The following is a 20,277-nucleotide window of genomic DNA, read 5'->3' as shown; positions in this document are numbered from 1 at the left end:
GATCTTAACATTCTAGACAATGTTAACCTTCCGATCTTTAGTTGTTTATAATCTCGAGCCAAACAATATACTCAGAGCTGAACCAATGAATAAACCAGAATGAATTCACCATTCCTATACATGTATATATATGTTTAGCATCTACTTTATACAAGGGGGCAAATAAATTGAAGGGAGAAGTAATCTAAAAAAGCACACCAAGTTGAAGCACGAAAAGAAGAAAAATAAAAGGATGCAGGTAAAATTAGGTCATGCAACAAACCCAAAGATAATAGTAAAAAGGCAACCACAGTCATTATTAATGTGAAATAGATAGATCCGTAAAACAATTGAGTTTAAAACTTGACAAGCATATAGACACCCTCCATCCGCAATAATGTTTATCTGAACTCAATGAGCACTCACAAGAAATGGGTGCTGGCACACTCCACACTCAATGGTCTCTGAACCCGAGCTAGGCACCTGAACCTGCAATAACACCCAAAATAGCTCCACATAATGATGATGAAATGATGTGCGTATATGAGAAAAGACGGGGCAATGGTCACTAGATTCAAACCTGCAGATGGACAGTGCAAATAGGACATGCAACTTCCTTCATCCGCCTTGCAGATCCATCAGACTTGGAACCTACAAACCAGACCACTTAACTGAGACCAAGAAATAAATTTAAGAATCACAACAACAAAAATTAGTCATCTCAACTACATTGTCCACACAACATATTGACTCAAACCTGCCTTTTTTAAGTTATGAAAAAAATTCAAAGTCTATACAGTAATTGTTGAATGTCTACATTATTATCTTTTATCTCTCATTCATTGTAAATATTCTGTATTTACAAGTAATCAGAGGTAGCAATAGATTATTTTGTAATTAGGAAACTGTTTTATCTCTTTCCAATATAGGATTTGCAAATACGTTATTTCCTTTTCACAGGGATTTGTTATCATGACGCCCCTATTTTTTGCTCCCTTTTACTCCATAAGAGGAGCTGTTTTGTATCGTTTTCCAATTATGCAAATTTCTACTTTCCAAGTTGGCACCAAAGCAGGGTACTATCTGCTTTGCTCCCCTATATTTTATCAAGAAATGGCTTCCTAGTTACACAGTGATGCCTCAGCTAAAACAGTCATTCCCCATAGTGGGTGGTTAGTGGCATTGCAGAACCAAGGGGTTGAACCCAAAATGACTTTGGGTGAATCCTCTTCTATCCAAATCACAAGATTTTGTCTCAATGGATCAAATTTCTTCTGTTGGTCTCAATGAGCTTCTCAATATGCAGTTTGGGATGCAGAAAATTCAATGATCATGACCTGGTTGGTCAAGAAGAGATTGGTGCAAAATTACAGTTGCTACACAACAGCCAAGGAATTCTGGGATAGTGTAAATAAAATGTACTCTGTTATGGGAAACAAATCTCAAGCGTATAAACTAAACTTGAGAATTGGGGAGATCAAACAAGGGGGAGATAGCATGACCAAATACTTCAATAATCTAAAGAGGATTTGGCAGGATTTGGACGTTTATTACACTCATGAATGGAGAACAGCTGAAGACTCAATATCACAATCAAGTGACTGAAGGGAGGATTTTCAAACTTTTGGATGAACAAGATAATGAAGCTGATGATGTTCAAGCATGGATCATGGGTATAGAAACCCTACCATCGATTTGAGAGTTTTTATCTAAAGCAAGAAGAGAGAAAACAAGGCATTTACTAGGAAAGAACAAAAAAATAGAACCTATAACTGCAGATAGCACCGCTCCTGTTGCTGCTGATTATTCTATGGAAAATAAAATTATTAGTCATCACCAGAAAAAGGTGATGAATCAATTCGAGTATGTTGTGATTAATACAAGAAGCCCCACCACACACAAGAGACTTGCTTGAATTGCTGGAAACTAAATGGAAAACGAGCTCATTTTAAGGGCAATGCCACGTGAAGCTGATAAAACCCTTCTCAGTAAACAGCTAGCTGAACAATTAAGATTTTGCAGTCCAGTACATCTTGTAAAAGGTTTATCATGTGCTATAGAGTCAGTCCCATGGATCATTGATTCAGGGTAATCTGACCATATGACTAGTACTACATCTTCATTCAAAACATTTTCCTTGTCCTGGACATGAAAAGGTTAGAATTGCAGATGGTAGTGTCTCCCCTATTGCAGGAAAAGCTATTAGAACTATATTACGGGCACATGTTGACCATACATCATAATCTAAACTTGATCCCAGGGCTGAAAAGTGTTTTGTGGTTATGCTCCCAATCATAGGTGGTACAAATGTTTTGATCCTACAAACAAAAAACTATGGCATGGCCTTTTTGGAAGAACAACCATTTTTTTATAAAGATTATTTTCAGGGAAAAACAAGGGCTGACAAAAATGATCTCATTCACCAGTTCATGCCTCAGACAATTAGTGAAACTATATCCATACCTGAAATGATGTTCAAATGATGAAAAAAAAGATGACAACATTAGATCTTTCAGAGCTTGGTAAAGAAATGACAACATTGGATGTTTCTAAGTCGGGAGAAATGCAATAAAATAATCACATAAAGAACCAAACCCTAAAGCATATAGCTTTCGACTCTAGAATTATAAACTTGTTTGTCACTAGAAACATTCAGGAAGCTGTAGATGATCCCACCTGGAAGGATGCTGTTATGGAAGAAATGAACGTATTTTATAAAGGCGTTACTTGGGAAATTGTTGAGTTACCAAAAGGTTGAAAGTGGGTATTCACCACAAAATGTAAAAGGGGTCTGCCTGAAGCAGAATTGACTATGGGAAAACTTTTGCTCCAGTATCTAAAATCAATTCTATAATAAACTCTTCCATAAATATGGGATTTGCAAATTCGTTATTTCTTTTTTCATAGGGATTTGCTATGACGACACCCTACTTTTTAGCTCCCTTTTTTTCTAGGAGCTGCTTTGTATCTTTTTTCAATTAAGTGCAAAATATTACCTTTCAAGTTTAATTTCACAATTCACTAACTCAAACTACCAAAATTGAACTCATTACTACCTGAAGTCTTTCGATTTCTCTCCAGCTCCTCCTGCCAAGACAAACCAAAAGTATTACTCTAGTAATTCACAGAATTATAGCCTTGCACTGGCAATAAAAACAACACAAATGTCTTATTGTCCCAATCATTTTTACCTGAAGTTTCCTGGCAAGATCCTCATGACTCTGCACCGCAGGTTTACTCAATGACTCCTTGGCACTAGTCAGCCGCTGAGACACTTCTGCCTAGACAGGAATGGAACTATATTTAACTCAACAACATCACTTCTTCAGTTTTAACTGTTTCAGACACTAACTTAATGGACAAAGAAGAGTAACAAAAAAGAGGTATGGGGTAGGCCCACTGACAGAAGCGAGGTAGGGTTGAAGTTGCTACTTGGATATCACATAGACACTTATACGACACGTATAATCTCTAAAATGTAGGACACGGATCTATATATTATATAATTATGAATTATATAAATTGACAATAAAAATTTATGTGCACAAGTATGTCTCAGTTTTTTCTTTTAGAAGAAAGATGTTTTCATGTGCAAAAGTATGTCTCCTTTTTTAAAATTGTGTTAGAATCGTGCTATAATTGTTAAAAATCCAATAAATATTTTTTGAATCGAACATTTCACCGATACGTGTCCTATAAGTGTCGTACGAGTGTCGGTGTCCGATATGATACGGATACACCATTTAAGAGGAGTGTCTGAGCCTCATAGATAGTATCCCTATGTTCATTGTCCCTAACAAGAAAACAAATATTAGACATACCATGCACCGGTCACAAACTCGCACAGGCTGTGCATTCTCATCGGCAGTTAGAGCAATTCTACCATGTGTACATTTGTCACAGAAAATATCACCACAGTTCCTACAGTGGTGCTGTTAGAAGCACAGAATCATGGCATTAGCAACAGAGCAAACAAAACAGAAAACATTGGTTGAGAAACAAAACAGAAAAATCAACCTTGCGAATAAAAGCCCCAAAATCAGTGCCACATGCTGTACATTTTGTCACAGCTTCATCTGGTACCTACACAAAAAATAAAACCTGGTAAGCAGCTCAAGTTTTGAACAAGAATTAACAAAGATCACAATCCAACAAAAGCGGGTTAACATGTTTTGTCAATTAATTTTCATTAAAATAAAGTAAACTGCTCAAAACTTTGAAGCAGTGAAAAAAATTAACATTTGAAAATAAAGCCCACTAAAATACCAATTGAAGCAACAAAACATGTTCAACCAATCAAAATCCTCTACCAGCAGAACACTGCCTCCTTGGAAAAATGAAAACGGTTTGAAAGAGAACATGTCTTCTAAAACCTTAAAATCCTATTTTCAAGTCAGGAAGGAATGCAATGACACAGAAACCAAAAAGATTGCATCTAATCTTTACCCAATGATCCTTCTCTTCATTGGCAGGTTTAATCAGATTCATCCAATCACCAAAAACTTTCTTTCTGTCTTGAGTCTGTTCATTTGTTTTCAATGGTTCAGCAGGCCTCCTGCTTCCACCCATTTCCTTGAACTGCATTTTGATAAAGAAAATAAGCAAATTAAACTATTTATAGTAAATAAATAATTGCTAAAATGGGTTCAATAAGGAGGCTTCTTCCTAGTTCCATTCAATAGAAATCAGTTTGTTCTCACTGCTACGTTATTAGCACTATCAGGTACTAACTGAAGGATGAAAACTACACAAGGTTTAGGGAGAGAATCAGGCACTTTTGAAACGGCTTGAGCCATCTATATCTTTCTATTCCTGTCCCTCTATCCTTTCACATATAAAACCTACTTTTACCGTCATTTTTTCAGACATTACTACAGTAGAGCAGACATAACTCAGCTTGTTCTCTGAGTTCATTTATTTCTGGACATATCACATGGTAACTCAAACTGGGAAAGCAACTTTATATTAAAACAAAATTCTATCTCCAGGTAACCTTTTAAAAAAAAAGAGTCAGAGTCTTTCCACAATTTTTCAAAAGAAAACATGATCTAGCCTAATTTATCATAAAAAACATGAATAACTGTCATAAGAGAAAGTTGAAAATTTTGAATACCTGTATTGTTGCAGCAGTCACTGTATCCAGGAGTGTGTTAGTGGTGTAACTATTAGATTGCAATCTGATTCTTATTGGCTCAATATCCACAGGGCTCTTCGACCAAAATGCAAAGGTGGATGAATCGACTCTCTGCATGATGCAATCATCAAAATATTATATTGAAATTGACTAGCATAACTAATTTCATGGATGTATTGAAGTTTTCTTAAGAAATAAAGAAACTCACATCACATCTTGTTATGTTCTCTAGAGGATAAATCCTCAATGTCCGGCTGGTATTTGGATCCAGCATACGAATTCCATCCAAGCCAATCTGAGCAGACAAAGGTTGATACAGTTCAGGTCGCATCAATAAACTAATGTGACTAACAGTTTTTTAGGAAAGCATAAAATCAGGAATTTTCTAAGTTAAAGTCTTCTAATAAATTTGCAGTTATAGTTAGTAAAAACTGAGCAGTAGTACAGACATATAGGCAACCCAAAGATTTGTTGGTTAGTTCAACAGTGCAAAAAACGAACAGAGAATCTAAACTGAGAGAAAGAGAGAGGGTATCACATTAAAATGAAAAGGAAGTAATCCTTTAGTCAGAGTATATATCAGCAAACCCATTTCGACAGAAATTACTACTATATTGGGTCAAGGTCATAAACTAGATGAAGCACCCCTAGTCAAAGTTATCAAACCCCCAAGTTACCTCTTAAACTCTTACGAATGTATGATTTTTAGGTCATAAAACCTGTTTTGAATAAATTCAGATGTCTTTAAACTCTTGAGTCACAAAAACAGGTCAACGAATTTGAAATTAATGTAATTTTGGGCTCTGCATTGACCCTGAAGTGATAGTATTTTATTATCACACAAACTATTTGAAGAATTTAGCTCCTTTTTGAAATGTTTTCACTTTAAGAACTTAAGTTTTTATGAATTTATATATAATCTGATCATTTATGTAAAGTTTAATTTTATTTAGCATTAATGCGAGTTGAGTTTAGGAAAGATTCCACCAATAAACCGTATCCCCACAGCTAAGAACCGTGGACACGTCAAAATAAATGTCATTACAAGACTTTGCAATTATTATTTCAAATCCCATACAAGAAAAGAAAAAACTCTATAACAATTAGATAAATGATACCACTTTATTAACGAGAAAAAATATAATAGGTAACGAAGAATAATTTTTTTTTTTAAGCGTGGCTGTTTCTTTTGATAGCTTAAGGTAACTTTCAAATAATGAAGCTATCTTTAAAAAAAAATGCAAAAAATGCTAACTCAAAACCCATGTCCTGTGCCCCAACTCCCAAGCCTGACTAATTTTTACAATAACAGACTAAAGGAAACAATTTAGTTAGCTTGTTTGACTTAAGCCAATTACACTTTTTCAATGCACATTAAACATGAACACGTTGGATTTAATCCAACGAACATGTGATATTGAAGCAAAAACCAGCAGAATAAGACACAACCATAACATATAGCTCGAGCTGCAATTCTCCTCATACCTGACAGAGAACATCCATGGTGCTCTGACCCCCACTTTCTGCCAACAGCTTGACCCGAAACTTTTGCACGCCACCACCTTTCACGTCTTCATGGGTGTCAACCTTGGGCACCGCTTTCACAATCTTAACCCCAGCAGAAGATTCCTTCTGCGAGGGGAAACTGATGGACCTCCCATAATCATCAAATGCCGCCCAATTCGATGACTTCGGCGCCGTGCCACGCGCCCCATAGGGTTCCACTTTGCCTCCCTGATAAGCATACACCCCATCTCCGTAACCATCATCACTGCCGCCGCTACCTTCGTACCTCAAATTACCGCCACTAGCTTCGTACCTCGAATTACCACCGCTCTTTCCATAATAATCGGATCCCAAATCAGAAGAACGACTCCTATTGAAGCTTCCTCCGTACCTGTCGTCTAAATAGCCGCCGCCCTGATCGGGCCTGACGGGAGGCTCGTAGGCGGGTGGTTCGTAGGTCGGAATTGGCGGAACGGAGGAGCCTCCGGTGTAGCTGAAGGAAGCAGAATTGTATAGGGAGGGAGCGGAATTGGGGTTGGGAGGGGCGTAATTGGAAGGCGTTTGATGGTGATCATAGGGTGGGAAATAGGGTTGTTGTTGTGGTTGTTGGTAGGAAGGGTTTGATTCGAAGGGCGAATTGAAATTAGGGGTGGAGGAAGAGGGAGCGAAGGAAGGAGGAGCAGTGGGTGGAATAGGATCGGGATTTTGAGGGTAGGAAGGATGATAGTTAGTGTAATCGGAAGGAGCGTAATTGGGGGTGAAGGGAGGAGCAGAGGCGTAGAGGTTGTTGGGGTGGGGATCGGAAGGGTTGGGGTTGGGGTTGGGGTTTTGGTGATGAGAAAATTGATAATAGGGAGCGGAGGTGTAATCTCCTTGCTGCATCGCTGACTGCAGCTGGTTGAATTGGGATTAGGGTTCTTGAGAAGTGTGTCGTGGAAGAGGGCGATGAATGATTGATGACGATGAAGAGTCTGTGAGAAGGGTTTGTGAAGAGGAGAATATGTGAAAGTGATTTGAAGTAACTTGGGTGCTGCGCAATCTCCTTCACTGGGGCTGATGGAATCTACACGGAAACACAAAAAGAGGAATACACTAAATAAATACTCTGAACTAATTATTGGGCCGACCCCAAACCCGGTGCCTTCCATGCTGCTCACTTCAAAATTATTTTTATTAATTCATTTTGCTATTTTAAAAAATTATCTTTTTTAAAATTATACTATATCTTTATCTATCGTTTCGTTCCTATCATTACTAGGGAGTAACGGTTTGTTATTCCATTCATTAAAAATATTATTTTCAGATTTAACGGATATAAAAAATTTGTTTTATTTTTATCTTTATTAAAAAAGGTATATTTTTATATCTGTTTTTTTATTATTTAAATATTAATTATTCTCCAACGATCAAGAGAATGATTCGAAAATTGGTTTGAGTACTCCTCGATCAGTTAAGTCTTTGTTAAGATTATAGCTTTAATATTTCTATAATATGTAAATGTGTATATTTAATATTTGTATAATACCAGAAAGAAACGGTTAGTAGATTTTATTTTTTTTAAAACAAAAAGAATTTGATAAAAAAAATAATAGATACAAGTTTATTATTTATTGTTTTTTTTAATTTGTTCTTTTATTTGCGATTTTGTAGAAAAAGGATCCTGATTATTAAGGTAGTATTTTTATTACGTTCAAATAAATATTTAATATTAATTTAAAATATGAGTTTTTGAAACATTTATTTTTCGTCATGGATAAGAATAATATTTTAATGTAATACATTTAATGTGTTAAAATAAATAATTAATATTATTTTGAAAATTTAATATATTTTGATGTTATAGAAAAAAAAATTATTGGTATTAAAGATCATTTTTTTGAGGATTATTTGGAAGTAAAATTTAAAATAAAAGGTAACAAAATATATTTTTAATTTTAATTAGAAAAAATAATAATGTTTTTTTCTTTTATTTAATAAATAATGTGTAACTTTTTTATTTAAGAAAATTCACTCAAAATAATTTATTCTGCATAATTATTATAGAAAATTTAATTTTGTAAGTATTGGTGTAGAAAATACTACTATTCTCCATTAAATTTTATAACCTGTAAATTTTATTGAATCATGATTTTTATTTTATATAAATTTATTTTATTAAAACAAAGTTTGAAAGAAGGAGAAGTTGCTCAGTCAACTAACAAAAATATACAATAGATTGGTTATAATAATGTCTCACTAATAAAACACTATCTACTCTCCTAAAAAGAAGACAAAATAAAACTTAAATTTTCTTATTTTTTATATATCTTTAAAATATATTAAATTTAATATTTTAAAATATATTATAACAAAGATTCAGTAGAAATCTAAACTGACAAAACATATTAAAGTGGCAATGACATTGTCCCTCGTAAAGAACTTTTATGCAAAATCTTCATGCTGCCATTGCTGAGCTCAAAGGTCTCTGGTTTGGGGTTCATTGGAATTGAAGAGAGGAGAGAGAGTATGAACGTGAGTGAAGTGATGAGATTGACTGATAACATATAAAAAGAACTGGTCCAAGTGAACATTAACTGCTACGAGGTTATTATAACAAACAATGTTTCACAGGCTGTTACAAAATTCTACTCTTACCTTCTCCTTTTCTATATCTTTATCATGAAAAATATACAATGACAACTTATTTCAGTATATAACTCTCTTTCTTTACCTAAAATTTCAATTTTTTATGAAATGATAAAAATATCCTGTATTTATATCATAAATGAAGAGTTATATAATTTCAATTTTTTATGAAATGATAAAAATATCCTGTATTTATATCATAAATGAAGAGTTATATAGTGAAGCAAGTTGTCCATATATCATTGCCCCTTTATCATATCTAAATCAATCTTTTCAAAAAGTGAAAATTCAGTTGGATTAATTTTTTTTATTTAGAAAAGATTTTGTAATCACACAGTAGTAGCATGATATAACGGTTTATAACTGATACTTAATATTTACTTTAAAAAATGGTTTTGGTTCTACATTTATATAATTCATTTGATTTTGACTCTATATTAGTAAATTATATAATTAATTTTTTAATATTTAAATTAACATCAATTTTATTTCCTTCTCAACTGCTACAAATCGCAATGTTATCAGAGAATTTTAGAAAAGAAATCAAATTATTGTTGATTTTAAAATTAAGCGACTCAATTAAAAAATTTAATACAAAATTTTTGTATAGTCATCTTCCGAAAATTAAAAGATATGGAAAATAAAAGAAAGTTATACACCTGCACCTTTTTTTTTAAGTTTGATTGCTTTTTTTTCATATAGATTTGCATCATATTACATACATGATAGATGTTTTTTAAATGTCTTATGTAAATCAATCATTCATACTTAATACAATTGAATTTGAATACTTATATTATTGAGTTTTGGGCCTTTCTAATTCTGTTTCTTGGGCTGAAGCCCAACCTATTGTATTTTGTATTTCATATATATTGTACATAACAAAACGTAATAAGACAAGATAACTATTTTTCCTTTTTCCAAAAACAATTTCATCTCCCCTTATCTTCTTCCTTCATCTCTCTGATTCCAAGCGGTGGCTATCACCTCCTATCTTCCTTTGCACATTATGCAGAAATTCAAGGTGGTTTAAACCTGCTCTGCTCCGCTGCCATTACTGTTCTTCCTTTCCTCTGTTTTCGTTATCCTCGCTGTTTCTGCAACTCATGGTTGAAGAAAAACCTTCACAGCAAAATGATCAACAAAACCCAACCAGTGCGTATTATCTACACCCTGGGGAAAATCCAGGTATGGTCCTTGTAACTCCGCTGTTAGATGGTTCAAATTACCACTTATGGAGTAGGGCGATGAAACGCGCTCTGCTTTTGAAAAATAAATTCAAGTTCGTCAACGGGGATATTCCTGAGCCATCGCACGGTGAGAACCAATACGAAGCAAGGGAGAGATGCAACGTTATGGTTATATCATGGATCACTTGCAGCATCTCAACACAAATTGCACAAAGCATCGTTTACATTGATAATGCGAAGGAACTATGGGAAGATCTCAAAGAAAGGTTCTCAAAAAGGAACCATTTCCGTTTATCTAATCTTTTGCAAGAAATAAATTCTATTAAGCAGGGAGAAAGAAGCATAACAGAGTATTATACTGACTCCAAAATCTTGTGGGAAGAATCGGATTCTTTAAGGCCATTACTGAGCTGCTCTTGTAAAACAAAATATAGCTGCAATATGATGAAAATCATGGTAGGATACAGGGATTCATAGCGCATTATGAGTTTCTTGAAGGGTTTGGGAGAAGCTTACAATGCTGTCAAAACACAGATCTTGCTAACAGAACCTCTGCCAGGTATTAACAATGTTTTCTCTTTGGTTCTGCAACAAGAAAGACACTTGAGTGAAAGTATAGGAATGGATACAAAGATTCTAGCAAACAGTACCGATCAACAACATTAAAAAATCACTAAAACCAATAACTATGGACAAGGCTGACGCAACTACGGCAGAGGAAGGGGAAAAGGATATGGAAAACAATGTTCCTTTTGTCACAAAATGAATCACACCGCAGATGAGTGCTACTCGAAGCACGGATACCCACCATGGATGAAGCATAGAGTCAACTACAATGCAGGCACTACTGAAGAAGATAGAGATCATGAGAACGAGAGAGAAAAACACATATTCAATGACGCTGTCAATGAGAAAAATTTTAAAGCTATCAATCCAGAGCAACTTCAACATCTTTTGGACATGATACAGAATTCAAAAGGAACAGAAAAGGTTGTTAACAACACCATAGAAGACTTCCCAACAACTGACAACAACACAGGTAGAAAAGTTATGAATTGTTGGATTCTTGATACTGGAGCCACAGACCATGTGGCCTGCTCCATTTCTGGTTACACAAATTACTACAAAATAAAACCAGTAATGGTTAAGCTTCCCAACAATCAAAGGGTCACTGCTTTTTTTGCTGGAATTGTTTTCCTAACCAAAGATATTATACTGCATAACGTTTTGTACATACCTGAATTCATGCTAAATATTATATTTGTGCAAAGACTAACAAAATCCTTGAAGTGTCAATTTGTTTTCACACATGATGTTTGTCAGATACAGGAAAAGCTTACCTTGAAGACGATTGGTCAAGCTGAAATCAAGGATGGGCTTTATCACATGTATGCAGATAGGAAGGATAGTCTTGTTAACTCTGTACATAATGAAGTTGTTTTTAAAACTGCTGAAAAACTTGACATTTAGCATTGTAGGATGGGCCATGCTTCGAATAAGGTCTTAGAACACTTAGCCAAAACACACAATGATATACATTTCAATCATGATAATATCTGTTCTCCCTGTCATCTTGCAAAGCAACACAAATTACCTTTTCAGCTTAGTAAAAGTTTTAGTAAATTTGTTTTTGATCTTATTCACATTGACATATGGGGTCCTCTTGGTGTTCCTTCTATTCAGGGTCACAGGTACTTCTTAACCATTGTGGATGATTTTAGTAGACATATTTGGGTTCATCTTATGAAAAATAAGAGTGAAACTTGAAATCTTTTACAGCATTTTGTTATTCACATTAAGAACCAATTTGATAAGAGTATTAAAACCATTAGAACGGATAATGGCAAAGAATTCTGCTGGAATGATTTTTATGATAAAAATGGTATCATACATCAAAGTTCTTGCAATGAAACTCCACAACAAAATTCTATTGTGGAAAGAAAACACCAACACATTCTTAACGTCACTCGGTGCATAATGTTTCAATCAAATCTACCTAATGCATACTGGTCTTTTTCTGTTTTACACTCTGTTTATTTGATAAACCGTCTACCATCACCTATAATTCAGAATAGAAGTCCCTATGAACTCTTGTACAAATGCAGGCCTGTTTTAGCTTATATTAAAAATTTTGGTTGCTTGTGTTTTGCCTCCACTTTGGAACAAAATAGGCACAAACTTGATCCTAGAGCACGTAAGTGTATTTTCCTTGGTTACAAACAAGGAGTGAAAGGTTATATTGTCATTGACATACACTCTAGAGAGATTTATGTATCTAGAAATGTTGTTTTCTATGAAACTAGTTTATGTGATCTGAAAAATAGGAATAGTCAACCCAGTCAGCCCATTACTCGAGAAGGAGACGATTTTATGATGTATTTGAATGATGGTCTTAAACAACCCGAAGAGAGCCATTTCGAACGAGAAGAACAGAGACAAAACGAGAACAATGTTATTCATGATGATCTGAGGCGTTCCACACGGATTAGGAGACCACCCACTTATCTGGAAGATTATCATCACCAAATGATGGTTGCACCATGCAATAAGAATCTAAACTCAAAGGTACATTATCCTCTTGATTTTGTCATTTCATACAATAAACTATCTTGTAAATAGCTAAAATACACTTTGTCCCTTTCATCACAAATCGAGCCTCGAAATTTTGAAGAAGCAAAGGGACACCCTAAGTCGTTGAAGGCTATGGAATCTAAAATAAAAGCGCTCGAATTCAACAGAACCTGGGAAATCACAGATCTTCCTCCAAACAAAACTCCCATTGGATGTAAATGGGTATACAAAATAAAGAGAAGAGTTATGGGAAGATTGAGAGGTACAAGGCACGTCTTGTTGCGAAGGGATATACACAATGGGAAGGAATAGACTACATGGAGACCTATTCACCAGTCGCGAGACTCACCACTTTGCGATGCATCCTTGCAGTTGCTTCCATTATGGACTGACACCTTGAATAGCTAGACGTGGATAACGCTTTTCTGCATGGGGATTTACAAGAGGAAGTCTGCATGGACATTCCTCCCGGGATCACCACTAAAAAAGAAAACCAGGTTTGTCGCTTGACTAAATCCTTATATGGTTTGAAGCAAGCAATGGTATGATAAACTTACTACCTTTCTTTACTCAATTAATTTCACTCATTCAAAAGCTGTCAACTCTTTGTTCATTAGAAAAACTGAGAACACTTTTACAGCACTTCTCATATATGTTGATGATATACTAATTATTGGGAATAACATGAAAGAGATACAAGCTGTTAAGAGTTCTTTGAATGCAGTTTTTGCCATCAAAGACCTTGGGCAATTACATTTTTCTTTAGGTTTAGAGATTGCTAAAACAAAGAAAGGGATCCACGTCTGCCAGAGGAAATATGCTCTTGAAATACTAGCTGATGCAGGGATGGCTGGTGCGAAACCAGTTTCTACACCTATGGTCAAGAAAAATGAAAAGTTGTTTGAACAAGTTGTTGTGCATGATGTCTCCGCATATCGAAGGATCATTGGCCGCTTGCTTTACTTGGTGAACACAAGACCTGACATCAGTTTTATTGTTAAATGCCTAAGTCAATTTGTTCAAGCACCCACAAAACAACACCATCAAGCTGCACAGGGAATTCTCCGGTATATCAAATCCTCCCCTGCTCAAGGCATTTTTGACCCAAAAGACACAGATATCCAAATCAAAGCGTTCAGTGACTCTGATTGGGCATCTTGCATCTTGACGCGTCGATCAATCACTGGTTTCTGTATTTTCCTTGGAGAATCTCTAATATCATGGAAAACCAAGAAACAGAACACCGTATCAAGGTCTTCCTTTGAGGCAGAATACTGTGCGTTAGCTGCAACTTGTTGTGAAGTTCAATGGGTTACTTTCTTGCTGGAGGATCTGGACATATCAGTGCATCACATTAACATTAATTGTTTTAAAGTACCATGATTTGATTGAAAAGGCAAAGACAAGGTAAGGCACACAATTTCTTTCATTACACACTTCCTGAGACACATACAAATGAATAATTACCTGGTTATGCAAATAACAATGACAAAAGTAAATCAATGCATACTACATTAACAACAACAATATTTGACTACATATTTTAATTGAAATGAATGCCTTACCAAATTGTTTTTCAAAGCATATGCAATTTCATGGTCATGAGTCTAAAGTCCATCCAATTCAAACTTTTAGGAAATTTAATTGTTGTGGGATGCACTTTTGTCTTGTATGAGAACAAATGCTGCAATGTCCATATCTATATACCATGAATATTATAAATTTCAATCATGGTCAATAAAATATGAATTATATTACACATATCAACTAAATTATATAACCATAAACATTTCAAAGTACCTGTAATAAGTACACACATCCAGCAATGTGGATATGTGATTGACTTGATTCGTTCCTAATAGACATAGAAGTTGAACACAAACTATCTACCAAGTACTCATAAACTACAATCCCCCAATTAAACCTATTTAGTTTCCTTAAATCTTCCAAAACGCTAAACAACCCAGAATGAACAATACCCATTCTATTTGGTAGTAAAAACTTTGAAAGCCTTAACAATATGTACAAGCTACATAAGTCCTCAACGCAACCATCATTGTCAAACTTTATAATTTCATCAAAAATCATCTTCACAATTACATTATTAGTTTCAAATAAAGTCATAGTATGAGTTTCGTCTACTATTTTGTGCATGTCTATTTTTCTCCCACACCTATCAACCCCAAACCTAAACAAACATCTAACAAGGACAATGACACAACTTCAAACCTTATGACAAAACTTTGTCTCCTCTCCACCCACCTAGAACACAACTCCCTAAGTAGTGTTTGACTCAGTTTTACCTTGTCACCCAACAACGTTAGCCATGCAAATTGAGTTGATTGAATTAAACTCTTATGTTCATGAGTTAAACTCTTATTCACTACACCCAAAAAACTTGTCCTACAATAATGCCTAAACACCTACATATGAAATGGAAATAAAAAGTCATGAAAAATAAAAATCATGATGTGTAGTGAACAAATTATGATTTTGTTCCATTAGACCTTATGCTCCATAACTAAATCATCAACTTCACTTGCATGTCCCTCCATTATCCTAAAAAAACATGAATTTCAAAATTTATACTTGTAAACTAATATAACCAACTACATACTGACCACAACTTAACTAAGACCAAATAACAATGGCAGTGCAGTAAGGAGGGTGTGATTTCAAGACTTACCACTGAGACACACATGCAGGTACACCCTAAAGCACAATAAAGACGTGATATGCCTATAATTTGTAAGTGAATATATTGGCACTCTTATACATTGAGTACCGATATATTGCCAACTATGATGTGGTTGTGCCAGGATACAAACTCAAGTGCTAATACTCAACCATTCAATGGGTTCTAAGTTGGTGTGAGGTGGAACCTTGACTAAACTAAAAAATATGAAGAAAGAATTGTTCGGTTCATGGAGCTTGGAGGCTAACTTTTTTATATACGGACACTTCAATAAAAGACCTCTAAACAAAGAACATTGAGTTGTTTACTGAGATGTCCTTATGAAAGATTGGATTCCTGCAATCAGAAGATAAATAAAAGGACAACAAAGTCAAGTTAAACGATTTAGAGCAAAGCAAAATTGAATGAAATTGGCTCATCATAAGGAGTTGTTGGCTCTAGAAAAGGCTAACTAAAATCTTGACAAGTTCAAAAGGTTTTGTCTTGGTCAACATGAGGTAAGCTTCAACAAGGATCTTAGGTAGGTGATTCTTCTACATCAAATACCTTTTAGATTAAGGAAAATTTGATGAAATTCAGTTGTGAAGGTGACTTAGTAATAGTCAAGGATATCCAAATGAGGAGTAGATGACCTTGGAAGATGATGAAGGATTTGTTAATCACCCAAACCCAATATTGATGATGCCAACCTCGATGTTTGGCTATGAAAACTAATCAAATACACAAGAAGGGAGGGTTGAATTGTGTATTTTAAATTTAATTTTTTCACAATGTATCGTCGTATGTTGCATATTCAAACAATAATTTTATATGGCATATGATCTATCAAATTTTGTTGAAAAACTTAGTTTGTTAAACTCTCATTCTTTCGTTAGTGCAATGTGATAATATGTAATGAACATTATATAAAGGAAAGAAAAATTTATGTTGGAAATTTTATACTAGTTAGTTTGATAGTGCAAACTATGTTTAGTTCCTAATCAAATGATTGAATTTCATTATGCAAACTATCGCTGCAAGTTACAACACGAGTATTATTTAGAACTCAATTATTATTAACTAAAAATAACCTAAGTATTATTTGGAACTTAGTCACTCCTAACTAATAACTTGATTATTTATTGGAACTCAACCACTCTTGATTAAAAACCAAGAGTATTTTTTTACAACAACCACTCGTGGTTAAAACTGAGTATTCTTTGGAATATAATGACTTTCGACTAAACAAACAAGGTTTGTAAGGTGTGATCTAAATTATCATAAGGTTCATTCACTATAAAGAGAATCAACGTTTTTCAAGGTATATGAAGTATAAACATTTTTCAAGATTGTTAAATGAATACAACAATATTCTTATCATTGGTTGAAATGGGTAATTTACGTCATAGTTTTTATGTCAGACATCCTTAGTCATAACATAAAAAAAAGTGTGTTGACAAATTTGAAAATAAAACAAAAAGTTTTATGTCGAACCACATAGGATTTGACATAAATTTCAAAACTTATGTCGTATGACCCATAGTGGAACCCTATGTGAAATAGTTACAACTTTCACATGCACTTGAAAGTGATATATGAAAGTAGTTGCAACTATCACATAGGTTTGAAAGTGACATGTTGGAGGAAGTTACTCTTCCCATGTGTCTTTTCATGTCTTTAACCATCAACTCTTAAAAATAATATTAATCATTTAAAATTTACAAAGAAAAAAATAAAATAAAGGATAAAATGTCCCATTCAAGGTTAATTGCACATTAATGTATTAATGTTATTTTTTTTTTAGCAAAGACATGAGGTTAATTGCACATTGATGTATTAATGTTACTTTTTCTTTTAGCAAACACAAGACTAAACATGTGTTTAATTATAAATTTTTATTACATTAGATACTATTTTCTTTGTCAGCAAAGAATAAAATAAATTAAAATGAAGTATTTTAGAGATGTTCAAATTCTTATACAATAATACAATTCCTGTTGTCTAAATCTAAAGGTTTTTCTCAATTTTAATCAGATTCTATTTAATATATAATATTTACCCCTTTTTTTAATTCATTTAAACCCTGTGAATTTCTATAATTCCAGCAACACTTAATTAAGGTTGTCATTTATTTGATAACGTTCTTTGTTATCATTTATAACCTACTTCATCTTTAGTTCCCCCTCAACAACATGGCCTTATCTCTCATATGTTAACTATCACATAAACCATATTGATTTTAATTAATATAAATATTATGACTGTTATAATTCTAGGACACTAATGAATCACTCTTTTTAATTTCTTCACCTTTTTATGAACTCCTTCTCCTTTATTCTTCTTTGTCTATTTTCATTATTCTTTGTTCATCTTTTTCTTTGTCTATTTTTATTCTTCCTCGTCCATCTTCAATCCTTCCGCTAATCCGATAAGATCTTATGCCATGAACTACAAGTTGTTGTCATTGTGTGATCCATTATCACTTTCAGGTAATTAGGTTGTATATTGTAATTATAGTTTTAGTAATTGTAAAAAAGTTAGAATTTTGAACAATTTTAAGTTAATATATTGGCTCCATGTTGTTTTTTTTTCAAATAAAAGAGAATATGCTCTAAAATAATTTGATTTATATAAAACACAACGAAAAAGATTGGTATTGTCTCACCTTAAAAGCATCATAATTTTTTACAGAAAAAAAAACTATTATTATTTATTTTATTGTGTACAAAAATTAAAGGAAACGATGTCACAAAGTAGATTGAAGAAACTTAGAACTTTAGAAAAATGTCATATTATATATATATATATATATATTAAGCTCTTATTTTACCTATTTTGTTTTACAATTTTAGCACTTATTTCATTTGTTACCCTGTTTAATTATATATAATTTTTTAATTGTATAAGTAGGATTAAAGGTAAATAAAAAATATTATTATTATTATTGAAGAAAAAAAAATTCTATATCTGGTCAACAACTAATATTGAATGTAGAAAGTTGTTTTCATGCTTATTTGAATCAAGTGTGAAATATAGAACATCAATTTAAAAAATTAGATATATTTACTTTCTACACCATTCTTTTGTTTCTATATAAGGCATACCCTGATATAAAATATCTAAAATAATTAATAATGTAAACAATAATTTTTTTTTATTAATGTCCGTGGAGTTAACTTGATTTAACCCATGCTTACTAAAATGTTATATATATATATATATATAATATTCTTTATTTTTCATAAGAATTTGTACATATTTTTACAATTGATTTATTATTTACGGTATAGTTGAGGTGGAAGTGAGATAAAAGAGGGGAGAAGATGTTTAAAAATTTAGGGAATATTGATTTTTTATATAATCTTAAAATATTAAATGTTTGGAAAACATTGATATAAAGTAATATAAATTAAATAGGTGATGCTCTGGACTATACAAAAAGAAAATACACATTGTTGAATTGGGCGTTGTTGTATCGTTGGTGGGCCTGGCGGGTGTGTGATTTGGGTTAAAAAAGTATTCGGGTAGGTTTTGGTGAATTTGGTGAATGTGGGAAGAGTTAGAGGAAGCTGAGGAGTGTGGAGGGTGGAGTCGAGAAGTATACGACGAATGAAACATCTTCCAGTGATCCAAGAGTTTTAAACAAAATCTGTTAGATGAAATGCGAATTTGTGATCTGAAACTAAGTTTCCTCTTAATAATATTGTAGATGATCATTCACAATTAAAGAGGTATGGAAGTTCTCAGTCGTGATGTAGATGGATCACCAGGATATTGTCGAAGACATTGAAAATATGGTTCGATCTTACGTTGTTGAGAAGGTAAAAGAAATTTTCTGTGTTTGCTTAATTTCTTCTCACTCTTCCTATTGAATAACTTGATTGGATGCTGCATTATTATTTCATTTAGTGCACTCTTTTGTTTTGTACTTTTACCTCTCCTTTCTCTGTTTCTATGGTGATATGGGTAATTGATTACCTTGTTGAAATGTTTATTTATATATTAGTCAGCAAGTGGTGATGGTGTTAAGATACATATGGACTTTAACTGTTGCTATACTTGATTCTTTGACAGCCTAATTCAACCAAGACATAGCAACTTCTAATACTATTAAGCTTTCAAAGGAGGTGGATCCCACAGGTATATAATTTTTCTGTAGAATAATGACTTGTTTATACCTTTGCTCTTGTCATTATTTGTCACTGAAATCCTTGAATGTAAATAAATCCAGGTGAGAGGACATTTGGAGTGCTGACAAACAAAGCTTGATTTAATGAATGGACAAAGCAACTAATGCTTTGAATGTAATCTTTCTTTCTCCTTCTAGCATGTTCCCTGTCCTGCTATTTATGTGGTAAACATTTAAATTTCTAAAAGTTTTAACCGTGCCCTATATAACCATGATGAGTGAAAGCCTTAATCATTTGTCATGGTTAGATAAGTTAATATATAATGTAGAGCAAAATTCCTTTTCTTCATTGTACCGGTCGGGCACTGTGACATGCACATTAAATAACTTAAATAAATAAATAAATCCATTGAATGAGTCAAACACATTTTATATAGTACTCCCTTGATATTAGGAAGCCACCAGGCAC

General features: G+C 33.5%; 2 protein-coding genes and 1 long non-coding RNA gene across 3 annotated transcripts; 2 read left to right on the top strand and 1 right to left on the bottom strand.

The window, feature by feature from the left end:
* Positions 1-68: 68 nt before the first annotated feature.
* Positions 69-7,765, bottom strand: LOC137823171 (RING/FYVE/PHD zinc finger superfamily protein). Its single transcript, XM_068628322.2, has 10 exons — positions 6,599-7,765; positions 5,322-5,408; positions 5,093-5,224; positions 4,426-4,557; positions 3,997-4,062; positions 3,801-3,911; positions 3,171-3,260; positions 3,036-3,066; positions 560-630; positions 69-468 (listed from the first exon to the last, which is right to left on the bottom strand). The coding sequence occupies exons 1-10, from the start codon at positions 7,499-7,501 to the stop codon at positions 391-393; spliced, it is 1,701 nt and encodes a 566-aa protein (XP_068484423.1). The 5' UTR covers positions 7,502-7,765; the 3' UTR covers positions 69-390.
* Positions 7,766-10,350: 2,585 nt separating this feature from the next.
* On the top strand, positions 10,351-10,911 carry LOC137820755 (uncharacterized). The gene has a single exon (XM_068624996.1). The coding sequence runs from the start codon at positions 10,351-10,353 to the stop codon at positions 10,909-10,911; it is 561 nt and encodes a 186-aa protein (XP_068481097.1).
* Positions 10,912-19,161: 8,250 nt separating this feature from the next.
* LOC137821518 (uncharacterized) lies at positions 19,162-20,116 on the top strand. The gene is made up of 3 exons (XR_011082823.2): positions 19,162-19,500; positions 19,754-19,819; positions 19,911-20,116. It is a non-coding gene; the product is annotated as an uncharacterized LOC137821518 (long non-coding RNA).
* The last annotated feature ends 161 nt before the right edge of the window (positions 20,117-20,277 follow it).

Source organism: Phaseolus vulgaris, chromosome 9, assembly GCF_051622355.1.
Source record: "Phaseolus vulgaris cultivar YP4 chromosome 9, ASM5162235v1, whole genome shotgun sequence".
NCBI classification, from domain to species: Eukaryota; Viridiplantae; Streptophyta; class Magnoliopsida; order Fabales; family Fabaceae; genus Phaseolus; species Phaseolus vulgaris.
The sequence above is the reverse complement of the archived record's forward strand: the minus strand, read 5'-3'. Positions and strand labels throughout refer to the sequence as shown.

What these genes read in the sequence shown, in the direction of transcription:
- LOC137823171 (XM_068628322.2), bottom strand. Translation starts at nt 7,501, where the DNA reads ATGCAGCAAGGAGATTACACCTCCGCTCCCTATTATCAATTTTCTCAT. An exon ending in GAGAAATCGAAAGACTTCAG is followed by an intron (nt 631 to 3,035) that starts GTAGTAATGAGT and finishes TCTGGTTTGTAG; the next exon opens with GTTCCAAGTCTGATGGATCT. An exon ending in TTTGCACTGTCCATCTGCAG is followed by an intron (nt 469 to 559) that starts GTTTGAATCTAG and finishes GTGTTATTGCAG; the next exon opens with GTTCAGGTGCCTAGCTCGGG.
- LOC137820755 (XM_068624996.1), top strand. Translation starts at nt 10,351, where the DNA reads ATGGTTGAAGAAAAACCTTCACAGCAAAATGATCAACAAAACCCAACC.